The sequence below is a fragment of the Pongo pygmaeus genome, chromosome 5 (assembly GCF_028885625.2).
Source record: "Pongo pygmaeus isolate AG05252 chromosome 5, NHGRI_mPonPyg2-v2.0_pri, whole genome shotgun sequence".
In the NCBI taxonomy this organism is placed as follows: Eukaryota; Metazoa; Chordata; class Mammalia; order Primates; family Hominidae; genus Pongo; species Pongo pygmaeus.
The window spans coordinates 111,543,733-111,558,573 of NC_072378.2; the positions used below are offsets into that span (position 1 = coordinate 111,543,733).

Sequence of the window (14,841 nt, forward strand, 5' to 3'; positions counted from 1 at the left end):
CTGCCTCCTGGGTTCAAGTGATTCTCCTGCCTCAGCCTCCCAAGTAGCTGGGATTACAGGTGCGCACCACCATGCCCGGCTAACTTTTTTGTAATTTTAGAAGAGACGGGGTTTCACCATGCTGGCCAGGCTGGTCTCAAACTCCTGACCTCAAATGATCTGCCTGCCTCAGCTTCCCAAAGTGCTGGGATTACAGGTGTGTGTGAGCCACTGCGCCCAGCCTAAAAATCTTTATTGCAAGAATAAAGCTTCCATGATTATGGTTAAAAAGGGTTGTTTAACTAGCTGGCTTTAATCTGTTAATACAGAGTGGTCTGTTATATTTATCTAATATTATATCTAAGCAGCTTTGTTGATGTCCCTGGAAGCAACTGCCCATATCATTATAAATTTTATGTATCTATCTCCTTTGAGATAAGTAAAACATAATCTTACAAAAGAGTAAACATTTTATTATTTGTACATGAATCAGTTTGGTCTGAGGATACACAAGCATCTGGCTAACTCAATAAAAGTAGCCTGACGTGATAGGAGAGTGTTTGTAGTCATTTCCATTTGCTGCCACATCCCTTACATTATCTACTTGCTAAGCACTGAGAGGCCCAGAATGGACACATCAAACTGTCAGGAGGAACATGTGGGACACTGGCACCTGCAGTGGGTTTTTTAAAAGCAGAGAATGCAGAGCAGCCACAGACTCCACTTCAAAGCCAAGGTGTGTGGAGGTCTCCGGGGAAGAGCTCTGCACAACAGGTTTCCTGGGGGCCAGAGGGCCTCTCCGGGAGGAACAGAGAAAAAACCAGCCAGGAGTGCTAACGACCAGCCTCAGCTAGAATGCTGTCAGAACAGGGCCCCAAACATGGCCTGGCCTCAATGATCTGGGGATGAACGGTGTCACAAGGGAACCACCTGAAGGGTGGGCAGAGGCCCCCGTGGAGGAGCCACATATTCTTCCTCTCTCAGCAGCCGCAGCAGGATGTTTTTTTTATTCTTGGGCCAGCTGTAGACGTGAGTGTTCTGAAGCCAGGTGGGCACATGCTCCTATGGGAGGCAGAATGACAGGAGCAAAGGTCATTAGAGAAAAACCTGGATTCCAGATCCCAGGCTCAGTTCCCAAACATTTCTGGCTTTCCCTACATGGGCGTTTCCTACCAAACTATCCTGGGAGTTGTGCTGTTTTGCTTTTGGAAAGGTTTAGCCTGTGAAATGTTCTTGGCTTCGGGTACAAGCTGTATATCTCATTATAAAAACCACATGTGTACAGCATTTTCTGTCAGTCTCCCAGGCTACCTACCCTTTGCATTTCAACGTGCTTTTCACCACCCTCACATAAAAGGGGTAGGACAGAGGTCACACAGAGTGATGTGAATTCCCCTGTGACTTCAGAAGAAGTATGCCAGGGCCGTACGCTGAAGTCAATTCATTACCCTTTAACTCCAGCCCCAGGTCTGGCCTGCAGTAGAAGGAGCCCATCAGACCTCAGTGATGAGGCAGAGGCAGAAACCGTTAGCCATGGATCCTGGGGGTGCAGTGTCAGACTGCCCTCATGGAGTGGATGTTCTGGTGGGGAGAGGCAGATAATAAGTAAAATGGATAGTGTGTTCAACAGTGATGCATACTGTGGAGAAGAATTAAACAAGAAAGGGGACAGGGAGTGCTGGGGCAAGGGTGAAAGATTTGCAGTTTTAAATAGGGTGCTTAGGAGAGGTCTCACTGAGAAAATGAGCAAAGACCTAAAAGAGTGGAAGAAGCAAGCTCTGTGGTTGTCTGGGTCCAGGCAGATAGAGAGTCAGTGCGAAGGCCCTGTGGAGGGAGTGTGTTGGGTCTGTTCACAAGCAACAAGGCCACTGTGAGTAGAGCAGAGTGAGTAGGTGCAGAGGTCTGGAAGTAGAAGGGGCTGTATCGGATAGCGCCCTGTAGGCCACCGTAAGGCCTTTGCTTTTGAGTCTAACTCCTAGGGACTATAGGACGGGACTTCTCTAGGTACTGTGCTTAGAAGCAGCACCTGCTGCCTGGCAGGCATCATGTTGAGTACTGAGGATGCCCAAATGAAAAGGACGCAGGGACTGCCTTGAGGATTTCAAATCTTAGGATGAAAGCAAAATGTCAACAAACGATTTTCTAGTCAATGGTGTACCAAGGGGACAGGTGGTGAGAGCAGCCTGTGCTGAGCTCAGGTAATACGGGCATTGTCTGAAGGAGATTTAAAAATAATAACAAAACCAATGAAAATTTGGTCTATTTTGTATATCGCCATGCTCCAATAATTCTCAACAATTATTCCCAGTACCCTCAACCCAAACACATACCATTGACCCAAGGTGCTAGAATTAAGCACTCTTAAGAAAGGGACAATGAAATATATCAGCATGGAGGTAAAGAGGTGTCAGGGCAGGGCGCAGTGGCTCACACCTATAATCCCAGCACTGGGGAGGCTGAGGAGAGTGGATTACCTGAGGTCAGGAGTTCAAGACCAGCCTGGCCAACATGGTGAAACCCTGTCTCTACTAAACATACAAAAATTAGCTGGGCGTGGTGGCGAGCACCTATAACCCCAGCTACTTGGGAGGCTGAGGCAGGAGAATTGCTTGAACCTGGGAGGTGGAGGTTGCAGTGAGCTGAGATTGCACCACTGCACTCCAGCCTGGGCAACAGAGCAAGACCCTGTCTCAAAAAAAAAAGAAAGAAAGAAACACTTTGGGAGGCCCAGGCAGGTGGATCACGAGGTCAAGAGAACAAGACCATCCTGGCCAACATGGTGAAACTCTGTCTCCACTAAAAATACAAAAATTAGCTGGGCGTAGTGGCACATGCCTGTAGTCCCAGATAGTCGGGAGGCTGAGGCAGGAGAATCGCTTGAACCCGGGAGGCGGAGGTTGCAGTGAGCCGAGATCACACCACTACACTCCAGCCTGACGACAGAGCAAGACTCCGTCTCAAAACAAACAAACAAACAAACAAGCAAAAGAGGTGTCGGGGAGGCTAGAGAGATTGGTGATATAAGGGTAAGAGTTCACTAGGCAGGCAAGTTAGGGATGGGCATTGCAAGCAGATGGAACAGAAAAGGCAAAGGCACAGAGACACAAAAGAACACAGCATGTGTGAGGGCATGCTGAAGTGGTCCAGGGTGACCAGAGCACAGAGCATCTACAGAGGGTGATGAGAGAAAACAACGCAAGGGGACACAGTCCTCTTCTGAGAGGCCTCACAGCTCATGCTAAAAAAGGTGGATATGATCTTGTAGTCAATGGGAAAACAGCACAAAATTTTTAAGCTACCAAGAAACAGATCAGACCTACATTTTGGATGTTCCTCTTTGATGGCAGAGCAGAGGATGGCTAGCACAAGGTCAAAGTGGAGATGAGACCAGTAAGGAGACTCATCAGTAAGTGACAGCAGTGAGACTCTGGGCAAAGGCAGCGCAGGGAGGATAGAAAGGTGTGCCATTGCACAGGCTGTGCACCATACAGCCTGAGGTGTCCCGTTCCCATAAACTGGAGCCTCCCTCATCCAGGACAGGGGTCTCAGTGCAGTCTTGACATCTGAGGATCCCTCCAGGGTGAAACAGGGCCTGAGTTTAGGGTGCTGTGGTCTGATTCTCAACATGTTTACTCCACCACTGCCTTCCCTTTGCCAAGCATGGCATGTGGCCTCAGGTGGTTTTGCCCCCATTCTCCAAACTTGCTGGCAGACCCTTCTGGTGTGAAAAGCCTCATATGAATCACAGCAAAGTTCACTCTGGTAACTACAGATTTAATTCCTGTAATCATTAGCTCTGAGCGCTGAACTATGTGCAATGAAATGCCTCCCTGGAACAGCCAGCAAAAACCATACACATCTTGACTTTTATATACAAGAGATAAAAAGTATCACATGAACCTTCTCTTTTTCTCTCTTGAGTTAAAACAGAAACTACATCTTTGTGTGCAACGGTTCTTTGAACAATTAGGACAGCAGTGATCCTATCAGATAGCTTTAAAACCCTCCTGATTCATACTGCTGAACTGAGTGGTACAACTTGTTGATCTTTCTGGTAACATTGTTATCTCTAAGGATTGATAAAGAATTGATGGCAGACACGGTGGTTCATGCCTGTAATCCCAGCACTTTGGGAGGCTGAGGCAGGCAGATCACCTGAGGTCAGGAGTTCAAGACCAGCCTGGCCAACATGGTGAAACCCCATCTCTACTAAAAATAAAAAAAATTAGCCAGGCGTAGTGGCAGGGACCTGTAATCCCAGCTACTTGGGAAGCTGAAGCAGGAGAATCACTTGAAGCCAGGAAGCGGAGGTTGCAGTGAGCCAAGGTCATGCCATTGCACTCCAGGCTGGGCAACACAGCGAGACTCCATCTCAAAAAAAGAAAAGAAAGAAAAAAAGAATGGACAAGATTTTCCACTTAAAATCCGAGATGGCAAAGCGAACCATAGATTGAATTATGAGGATTTTGTTTGTTTGTTTGTTTACCTTCTTAGCATTTGGGAAGAGCACAGGGATGAATCTGAAATTCATGCTTCCTTGTTTTATGAACTCAATCTGCATCTGAAACCAAACAAATTTGAAGGTTTAATTTCAGGAATGAGGATGAGGAATTAATGGTACCCATAATCATGCACGTCCACATGGCATTTTTATTCTGATTTCCATACTTGAGTGCCACACACTTAACATTTTAAGGCCTCCCCATTACACATCTATTCCATTCACTCATCAGTCATTTATTGGAGGCCTATCAGAAGTCACATTCTATGTCAGACTTTGGGTTTTAAGGATTAGGATACCTTCCAGGGTATGCTGGAACTGGCTTGCAGCAGCTCACAAAAGCTGGTTGTGTGCATCTCTTCCTAATTCTGTGTTCGGTGACTTCACACTGATAGCTTGAAATTGGTGATGGTATTGGAGAGTATTTATACCATGGAAATAGGTAAGTGCTACAAATCAGGAGAACCAGCTTAGCAGAACACCACAGATGTAGTCCCTATCTTCACAAAGTCAGCAGTCTAGTGAGCAGGCACAAAGGGAAATTACCAACCAGAGTACCGGGTGAAAAGTATGAACAATTGCTCTGGAAGCCCAGAATGGGGGCCATCCATTCTACATCAGAGATTGGAAGGACAGTTACAAAAGAGGGTTCATTTGGGCACTGAAAGAAAAGATTTTGGTCAAGTAGGGAAAATAGAGGCAGAGGCAACAGCATGAGCAAATGTCTGGAGGTGTGAAAGTGTGTTGATGTGGTTGGGACCAGCTACTAATGCACTGTGACTAGAGCACAAGATGGGCTTGGCAGAGAGGGGATGTCAATTGCGAAGAGCTCCGTCTGCCAGGCTTTAGGTTCCTCACACCAGTTCCAATATGCTATGACACTGCGGTAGCCCAAGAAGATTTAGCTACCAAGAACTCTCTCAAAAATCAGATTTTTCAATAGGAGGGGAGTTAGAGTCTTCCAAATCCTGTGACCAGCACAAAGTTTTCAGTCATCTGATGAGAAGGAGACGAGGAATTATGTGTTTCCAGCCATTTCATCTTCCAATTCATTTTTATAACTGAGAAGTTTTCATTGTGCATGGAAATAACAGAACAGAGAAGAAAGTGACAGTGGTGATGGCTGGTTATTGAAATCACCATAGAAACCCCTCATAAACACACACTCTCACATAGTCGCATACGCACACACACACACACACGATCACACAACACACACAAATCCTCCACAAGGTGTTTTTTTCGGAACTACCTCTCTCTAAAAACCATAAGATAACACCAAGAACATATTTTAAAATGACCCAAGTACTGTGCAGCTAGAAGCACCCACCACACCAGCACCGAGTACACATGAAAGGAAGGGGATGCGGTGCATAAGTTACAAGTGAAGCACTGAGTTTTGTTTGACTTCTAGGACTCCGTATACTGTGAAGTTTGGTTTGTGCACTAGGCTGCCCAGCCTGTGGAGGGGCCAGCCAGCAGCAGTGCATTTTTATTTTCTCTCACCCTTCCAGATACTGAGTTTCTGTAAACTAATTCGCTCTATGATGCAGTTACTCATCAGTACCTCTGCACTACCTCTGTCATGGCCAAGTTCTTATTGTTCCAGGGTTTTCTGTTGCCTAGAGGGGTGCAGGAAGTCAGCCAGGCAGTCAGGAAGGCACTTCTGTATCTGACCTCTTTGACCTCTTCTATGATGAGTAAGGGCCCAAGACATTGTGGCCCAAGAAACCAAGTTTGGTGACAGTCTGGTTCCAGTTGGTACAGTCAGACAAGCTCTGAGGCCAAGCTGTGTATTACTGCCTGGCTACACCACACACCCACAGAGCTAGACAGGTTTCCTTAGGAACTGGCTGAGGCCTCGAGCCCTTCCCACACACCAGCTGTCAGCTTCTGAGACTGGCAGGTTCCTAGAGATGCAGACAGGACATCGGGTGCTCTGAGGCCATGCAGACGTGCATCAGACAACCAAGGGCCGGCAGCACCCAGAGACAGCCATGACCTTTTAAGGCAGTTTACTCCCAGAAATGATACCTTTCCAGGGCACTGTACAAGGGCTGTGAGACTGGTTGAGACCAGAAGAGGAGGGAGCCTTATCTCCTGACTCCCTGGCCTCACTTTTTAACCTCATCACCTTGCCTTGGCTCTTCCTTCGGTTTGGTTGTGAGCTCACATGAGTGGTCTGCACTTGGTGGAAAGGGAGACAGAGACCATGAAGACTCAGATGGGGAACACACACCCTCCTCCTTTCCCACACTGCTGACCCACAGGACAGACCTGGGACCTACGTCTGCTTCCCCTGAGGTAAAGCTGTGTGCCCCGAGACAGCCTGACTGTGTCCTCCCCATCTTCCCATCTTAGTGACACTCTATGCCCATTCCAGGTGCCTTCCCCCTCATGAAGTGTTAGAGCTGAAATGGAGCTTATCAGTTCTAGTCCAGTGATTTTCCAAGCCTTTTTAAATCTCAGAATTCTCGGACAACAAACAAGCCTGAGAAGTACAGAACAGCTCTGGGTGAGGTGGGGGTGGGAGGCACAGACCCAGCCCCTCCTCCAGCACATATGGACACCCATTGGGAACTCCACAGAACAGCCTGAAAGTCACAAGTGTAGCACCGCATCCTAGTCAAGCAGAAACTGTCTCCACAGCGTCTCTATAATCATGGGGAGAAGGAGGATTGGTAGCCCATAAAACAGCCAGTTCCAAAGCTGGGTGATTGTTTCGGTCAGAATGTTCTAATTTTATCCCATGCTGAATAAGTTTAATATCCTAAATGTCTCCCACTGATTTGAATATAACCAGGCCCCATAGTTCCCCACCTGTCATGAGCTAAGAACACTCCCTTCCCTTGTTTGAGCATCTGATATGCACCAGATATTTTGAAAACATTTCATTTCATCTTCACGACAACCCTGTAAGTATTAGCAACCCATTTTGTGAATAGGGACATTGAGGCACAAAGAGTTTAAGCAGTGGGGCCACAGTCACACAGCCTGTACATGAGGAAGCCAACTTTAACCAGGCCCACATGATGCAACAGCAGGTGTCCCTTTCACTACGCCACCTGCATTTCTGAAAAGGTAGGGCACAGAACCTGATACAGCTGCAGGGGCCAGCCCTCCTCACCGCCCTGTCTCCTGCCTCCTAGGACTTCATAGTTGCTGGTAAACAGCCAAGCCAGCAGAGCACATCTTTCCAGAATCTTGGATCCTAGAGATCACAGATTGCTCTCCCCTTGCAACTGATAGGAACAACTGAGTCCCAGAGGTGCAGGGACTTGCCCACAGTCCCTAAGGTAGATGGAGCCAGAACCAACAGTCCCTCTCCTGAGAAGGCAGGCCTAGACTCTTCACCCAGCATCATGCTGCCTTCAGTTGGTCTCTAGGAAAGAATGGGACTTCCCTGGACAAGGTATCCATCCCCAGGGGACAGTGAGGTGTTGTGATCCCCTCCCCACTCACCATTCGATGAATGTACTTAGTATGTAAGCCGTGCTCATCCTCGTCCAGCTGCGACTCAGCGCCTTCCACATCCTGTTTGTATTTGGGGCTGATTGCTACGATTATCATCACGGTCTTCTGTTAATGAGAGGGAGAAAGGCATGTTTATGGAAGTGTAAAGTGTGGTCCGTTTGGTGAAGGCAGGCTGGAATCTGGCCAGCAGGACTGTGGGCATTCTCTGACACACGGGGTGGAGGGCCAGGCTCATTCTCCATAGAAAGAGAAGCACTGGCCCCCACTCAGGCAGACTCTTGTCTCTGCTTCTCCCTTCTGCCTCCAGCCCAGCCCCACCTCGAACATGCAGAGCACATGGCTCAGAGAGGGGCTCTCTCAAATAGATGTGCTTTTGCCTACCATTTTCCACAACCATCACTAATAAACCTCTAACTAAAGCTCGAATCACTGAGTGAGTCTGTGTCGTGGCAAAAAGGCACTGCAACACCAACAGTAAGAAGCACCCTCCCTCCCTCCAGCTGGTTCTGAGCTGCCAGTCACTGCACTCTTGACTGCCCTGTCTTCTGTGTGTACACATTAGCACAGTCAGTAGGAACAGACCCTTCAGCACAAAGCAAACATCAGGCTGCAGACAAAAGGAAAAGTGCAACACCCCAGCCTGCTGAGACTCCCGTCCCCCCACTGGCTCCCTCCGAAAGAAGCAGCCGACACGGACACGCTGGCAGCAATCAATTTCGATCTTGTTAAAGCACAACGTGTCCCAGTGGCTGGTATAGATTCTGTCAGTGGAGAACAAATCACGGGGCTGCGCGTGGGCACCTCGGGGGTGGTGTGCTGTGCAGCCTGCGAGGCTGCCTAGGAAACCTCTTCAGCCCAATTCTACAAAACACTTGGGGTGGCCTCAGATTAAATTGAATTCTGCTGCTCTCTCCCTACTCTCCGCCTTCATTTCCTTCTTTCCTATTCTCATCAAAAGATTGTTTCCTCTGATTGTTATCAACCACCTGTGTCTGGTTTGACCGTTATTTCCTGCCTGTGCATGTCCAAGAGGGCGACTCCATCCTTCCTTTCCAAGTCTTTGCACGGCTTCCAACAAGGGAGGCTTTGTTGGGGCTTTCTCAGCTTCAGACTTAGGTGGGTATGCCAGGGTTTCTTTGATAAAACAACTTCATAAGCTCATTGTCTTTCTCACCAGAAAACAAACTCTGGTTTTTGGAATGTACTTACATCCCTAAGGTAGCGCTCCATCCATTTAATGATATCAATGCCTCGGATTCTATCCTCAAATATGTCAATCTGCAAAAAAAAGATGTGGGAGTTGGCCCTTAATGAGAGGTTCTCTCAAGATGCAGAGCAGAAGAAAACAGGATACTATATACATTTAAAGCTCCAAAACTTAACTAATGCTTTTTGCAAGGAGGAGCACATAGGTCTAAAAAACAAAATATAATTTTCTGAAAATATTCCCTATTTCAACATTAGTAGGCATTTAAGTAGTTAATATTATGTCCATAATTAGGATATTGTGATACACATCAAAATATATCTATGGCTACACAATAATCAGGTTTTTAAAAATCTGAGGGACATGGTATACCACTAAGTTGGATATAAGCCAGCAATATACATACATACATTATATATCTGTAATTTAGAAATTTGAAAGGCAAACATAATTCTGGAACATTTTAATGGATGTGTGGCATACAAGTAACTGAGATACAATTGTGGTGCTTTACTTGCATTAGTGAGGTCATTATTATGGTATTATGTACTGTTTCAATCTATATGTTTCAAAAGGATTGTATGAAACTTGGAGCAGAGCCAAGGAACAGTCACAAAAACAATTACTGAAATGGTAGGGAAGAGGTTTATGATGAAAGTCAGAAGTAGAACTCTTAGGCCTTGAAAAGACTGATATTTACTATCAGTGTTCAAGTTTTTGAAGGGGTATTTTAAAAGGAGAAAATCAGTTATTTTTTATTTTATAAGAAACCAAATAAGAAGGCCCTTCTTGGGCTCAGGCTTATACTGCAGTGTGTGTGTGTGTGTGCATGTGTGCGTGCATGTGTGTGTTTACGAGGTGCTCTTAATGGGAAGAGGGATTATATACTGGAATGGGTGACTCAGGGAGAGTGTCCCTGGGGAGGGGTTATGTGATTCAGCTGCACTGCTCCCAGATTACTTATCCTAAATGTCATTCCAGGCCAGGCACAATGGCTCATGCCTGTAATCCCAGCACTTGGGAGGCCGTGGCAGGCAGATCACTTGAACCCAAGAGTTCGAGACCAGCCTGGGAAATACGGCGATACTCCATCTCTACAAAAAATACAAAAAATTAGCCAGACATGGTGACATGAACCTGTAGTCCCAGCTACCCGGGAGGGTGAGGCAGGAGGATGGGTTAAGCGTGGAAGGTAGAGGCTGCAGTGAGCTATGATCATGTTGCTGCATCCCAGCCTGAGCAAAAGACCAAGACCCTGTCTCAAAAAAAATAAATAAATAATAAATGTCACTCCACTGTTTAGGACTGATCAAGTCAAGTCCAAGTCCTTCAGCAAGCCTTCTGTGCCATCCATGATCCAGCCTGGCCTCTCTTTTCCTCACATGTCCTGTCTACTTTACTCCCCACATTGGAGTCCCCTGTACCCTAAAGGCACAGCACAAGCCCCCCTGCTCTGTGAATCCTTCCCGCATGCCAATCTCCTCCTCTTCCTCACTTCACCTAACTCTACCCCATTGTGACCACTAATGATACTGGACAATTAACACATATGATAACATTCTTTTATTCAGGACATGTTTCATGTATGTCTGCTGTGTCTCTTCAACCTGATGCTAAGCCTCCTACGGAAAGAGACCGTGCCCTGTGTATACCGAACTATCACATACATAGAGTACAGAGTTCAGAATATGTGTCTTTACATGAAAAATGGAATGGCTGTTATTTTGGTTTAGATGACTCCCATTTTCAAATGTGTGATGGCCAGCGACTACTCTTGAGAATGCTTTTGTAGCTTTCTGTGACTGTGTCGCTAATCCATTGCTATTATATGGGAGAGAAGCAATATAGTGTCAGGGTTGAGAAGAAATGGACAGCTTGGGTTCTGTCTTGGCTTTGCCACTTCCCACCTGCATGACTTTGGAAATGTTACTAAAACTCTCTAAATCTTATCTTCACTTGTAATATGTAGTTAATAAACTGACTTCCTAGGGTGGTTGTGAGAACTAAAATGAGTTAACATGGAAAAGGCCTATCATAATGCCAGGCAGGAAATAAGCACTCAATAAATGGTGATAATTGGCCGGGCGTGGTGGCTCACGCCTGTAATCCCAGCACTTTGGGAGGCTGAGGGGGGGTGGATCACTTGAGGTTAGGAGTGTGAGACCAGCCTGGCAAGCATGGTGAAAACCCGTCTCTACTAAAAATACAAAAAAAAATTAGCTGAGCTTGGTGGCAGGTGCCTGTAATCCCAGTTACTCAGGAAGCTGAGGCAGGAGAGTTGCTTGAGCCTGGGAGGCAGAGGTTGCAGTGAGCCAAGATCGTGCCACTGCACCCTAGCCTGGGCAACAGAGCAAGACCCTGTCTCAAAAAAAATTAATAAAAAATAGTGATTATTGTTATTATCCAAGCACTCTAAATTATTCCCAGCTACTGTAGTGGACATCCTGGGTGGTGCAATGAGCTGGATATCTTTCATTCGTTTCTCCAAGTCTCTCCCAAAGTCCATAGCTCCTGTTATGATCATTCCTCCACACAGCTACTATTATGGGCTGAATTGTGTTCCCAAAATTCCTATGTTGAAGCCCTATCTCCCAGTACCTCAGAATGTGACTGTATTTGGAGATAGGACTTTTAAAGAAGTAATTAGGGTAAAGAGAGGTGATATGTGTGGGCCCTAATCCAACAGAACTGGTGTCCATAGAAGACAAGATTAGAACACAGACATGTGTCCACAAAGAGGAGAGACCATGTGAGGACAGAAGGAGAAGACAGCCAGCTACCAGCCAAGGACAAAGGCCTCAGGATGACATGAACCCTGCTGAAACCTTGATCTTGGACTTCCAGCCTCCAGAACTGTGAGAAAATAAATTTCTATGCTTAAGCCACTCAGTCTGTAGTACTTTATAGGAATCCTAGCAAACTAATATAGCCATCCTCTTCATCTTCCAGTAAGAATTCCTCCTTTGACTCTTTAGACCTAGGGGCAGTAACAACTCCCTGCTTTTGCTAGTGCCAGAATACTGCACTATCCCCAATAAAATTGGATTCTCTAAAACCTACCCAAAGCTTTGTAATAGGCCCTTTATTACACTCTCCTTAAATTACTCATGAAGTGTTTCATTCCACTAAGGGGATCTAGATGTTTCAATAATAACTTAGCTGTCCAGGACCAGGCTCTGTGATTTCTACCACAAGTCTTTGTAGAGATGAGGGTCAGGGACAGATTTAAATTCTGCCTAAGTGGCCCCTGGTTGCTAAGATAAACAAACAAACAAAACCTAAGCTCTCCTCCAGGGGCAATCCGTATGTGTCTTTGGAAATGACAAAAAGTAAGATCTTTTCTGAAATGCTGGCCTTATGTCTTAGTATTTATTTATATTACAGACCTGGTCTTGCTATATTGCCCAGGCTGGCCTCCAACTCCTGGGCTCAAGTCATCCTCCCACCTCTGCCTCCCAAGTAGCTGGGACTACAGGCACGCACCACCACACCCAGTGTAATTTGATTTTATGTCACAGTTGCCACAGTGCTTTCTTTTTTTCTTTTTTTTGGAGACAGACTCTTGCTCTGTTGCCCAGGCTGGATTGGAGTGCAGTGGTGTGATGCCGACTCACTGCAACTTCCACCTCCCTGGTTCAAGCAATTCTTGTGCCTCAGCCTCCCAAGTAGCTGGGACTACAGGCGCACACCACCATGCCAACTTTTTTTTTTTTTTTGAGACAGAGCCTTGCTCTGTCACCCAGGCTGGAGTACAGTGGCGAGATCTCGGCTCACTGCAACCTTCACCTCCAGGGTTCAAGCAATTCTGCCTCAGCCTCCCAAGTAGCTGGGACTACAGGCATGCACCACCATACTCGGCTAATTTTTTTGTATTTTTTGTAGAGATAGGGTTTCACTATGTTGTCTAGGCTGGTCTTGAACTCCTGACCTCAGGTGATCTGCCCGCCTCAGCCTTACAGAGTGCTAGTATTACAGGTGTGAGCCACTGCGCCTGGCCATAGTTTGTATTTTAGTCGAGATGGGGTTTCTCCATGTTGCCTAGGCTCATCTCGAACTCCTGAGCTCAGGCAATTTGTCTGCCTTGGCCTCCCAAAGTGCTAGGATTACAGGCATGAGCCACTATGCCTGGCTGCTATAGTGCTTTCTTATACCAGCAATGAGAAAGGGAAATATTAGTCTCTATATAGTTATGGAGTTGGATTGTATAAGTTGTATGCATTTTTTAAAAAAGAACTTTCATTTTCATTTTTTTAAAAAATTGTCTTGGCCACGTGCAGTGGCTCACACCTGTAATCCCAGCACTTTGGGAGGCCAAGGTTGGCAGATCATGAGGTCAGGAGTTCGTGACCAGCCTGGCCAACATAGTGAAACCCCATCTCTGCTAAAAATACAAAAAAAAAAAAAAAAAATTAGCTGGGCATGGTGGTGGGTACCTGTAATCCTAGCTACTTGGGAGGCTGAACCTGGGAGGCAGAGGTTGCAGTGAGCCAAGATCATGCCACTGCACACCAGCCCAGGCAACAGTTCGAGACTCTGTCTCAAAAAAAAAAAAAATTATCTTGTAGAATAAAGAAAGCTTCAAATAAAAACTCCTGTTAAACAATACTAAATAACTTTTAAAATTGATATTTAGTTACTAAGTATCCCTCTTTACCCATAGACATTTATATTCATAGATATTTCCCTTAATTTTTCACCACTCTCTAGAATTCACTAGAAAAGGCCTAGAAGAGGACTCTGGAAAGGAAAAGAAGTTATCTCAGTGTTTGAGGAAAGCCAGTCCCCTGAGTAGCATCATGTAGTACTTTATTTATCATAGAGAAAAATTTACATGGCTTTAAGCTGTACTGTGTCAAGGGACTATAGGGGGACAGGGGCAGTGTGTGTTTCCTGAGATTTCTGGAGCCAAGATCACAGTGGGCTTGCAGGGCTGGGTGAGGTCAGCCTCCCCTGGAACTGGACTAGACCAGCCCCAAACCCGGCCAGTATCACCCATCCAGAAGCATCACTGCATCAAGGTATGAAAATGGCAGCTGTGCGCAATGGGGGATTCAGGCTGCAGGATTCTACTTCAAATCTCATAACCCAGTGCAGAACAACAGGTCCTTGTTAAATAAGCAGGTGACCATGGTGAAGCCTGCAGCTTCCTGCATCATGGGAAGCTCAGCCAAAATGCGCATGATTGGTGAGAAAGGACAAAGGTACAAAGTGCAGCAAGAGCCCGGCATTTCCTTCAGGCCAGGGGCCGCTGCATATGTGGTCAGCATTAGCACTGATCTTGCTGTTCAGAGGTACTTGGGGTCACTCAAACAGCATACAGGAAAAAAATGCTGGAGACTTCAGATAGCTTAAAATCTAGAAAATAATTATTACCTAAATCTATAAGCATTCAATGCATAATCACATAAATCAAATAATATCATTTAAAACACCAACAGCTATTACACTTTTTCTTCTGCTGCTTTTCTCTCCATTGTACTCACTATAACTGTTCAGTTATCTATTTGGACAAAATACTTACTGCAGTTTGGAAGCCATTTACCAACAAAAAGTTCACGAATTTCACCACCTCCATAGCTGTGTCCATCGAATAAGTGATAAAGACTTTCCCTAAGAGAAAATTTTTACATTTATTAGAAACTGATCAAATTATTCTATTCTAAACAAACTTCTAAATTGT

The 14,841-nt window shown here is 45.9% G+C and overlaps 1 protein-coding gene across 1 annotated transcript in view; it reads right to left on the reverse strand.

Moving 5' to 3' along the window:
- Window positions 1–431: 431 nt before the first annotated feature.
- TRAF3IP2 (TRAF3 interacting protein 2) overlaps window positions 432–14,841 on the reverse strand; it is a 47,676-nt gene continuing 33,266 nt past the window's right edge. The window contains exons 5-9 of the mRNA XM_054492235.2: window positions 14,683–14,771; window positions 9,164–9,232; window positions 7,943–8,059; window positions 4,466–4,540; window positions 432–1,041 (exon numbers count right to left, since the gene is read on the reverse strand). Of these exons, the coding sequence (XP_054348210.1) occupies window positions 895–1,041; window positions 4,466–4,540; window positions 7,943–8,059; window positions 9,164–9,232; window positions 14,683–14,771 (497 nt within the window). The 3' untranslated portion in view covers window positions 432–894. The remainder of the gene's footprint in view (window positions 1,042–4,465; window positions 4,541–7,942; window positions 8,060–9,163; window positions 9,233–14,682; window positions 14,772–14,841) is intronic.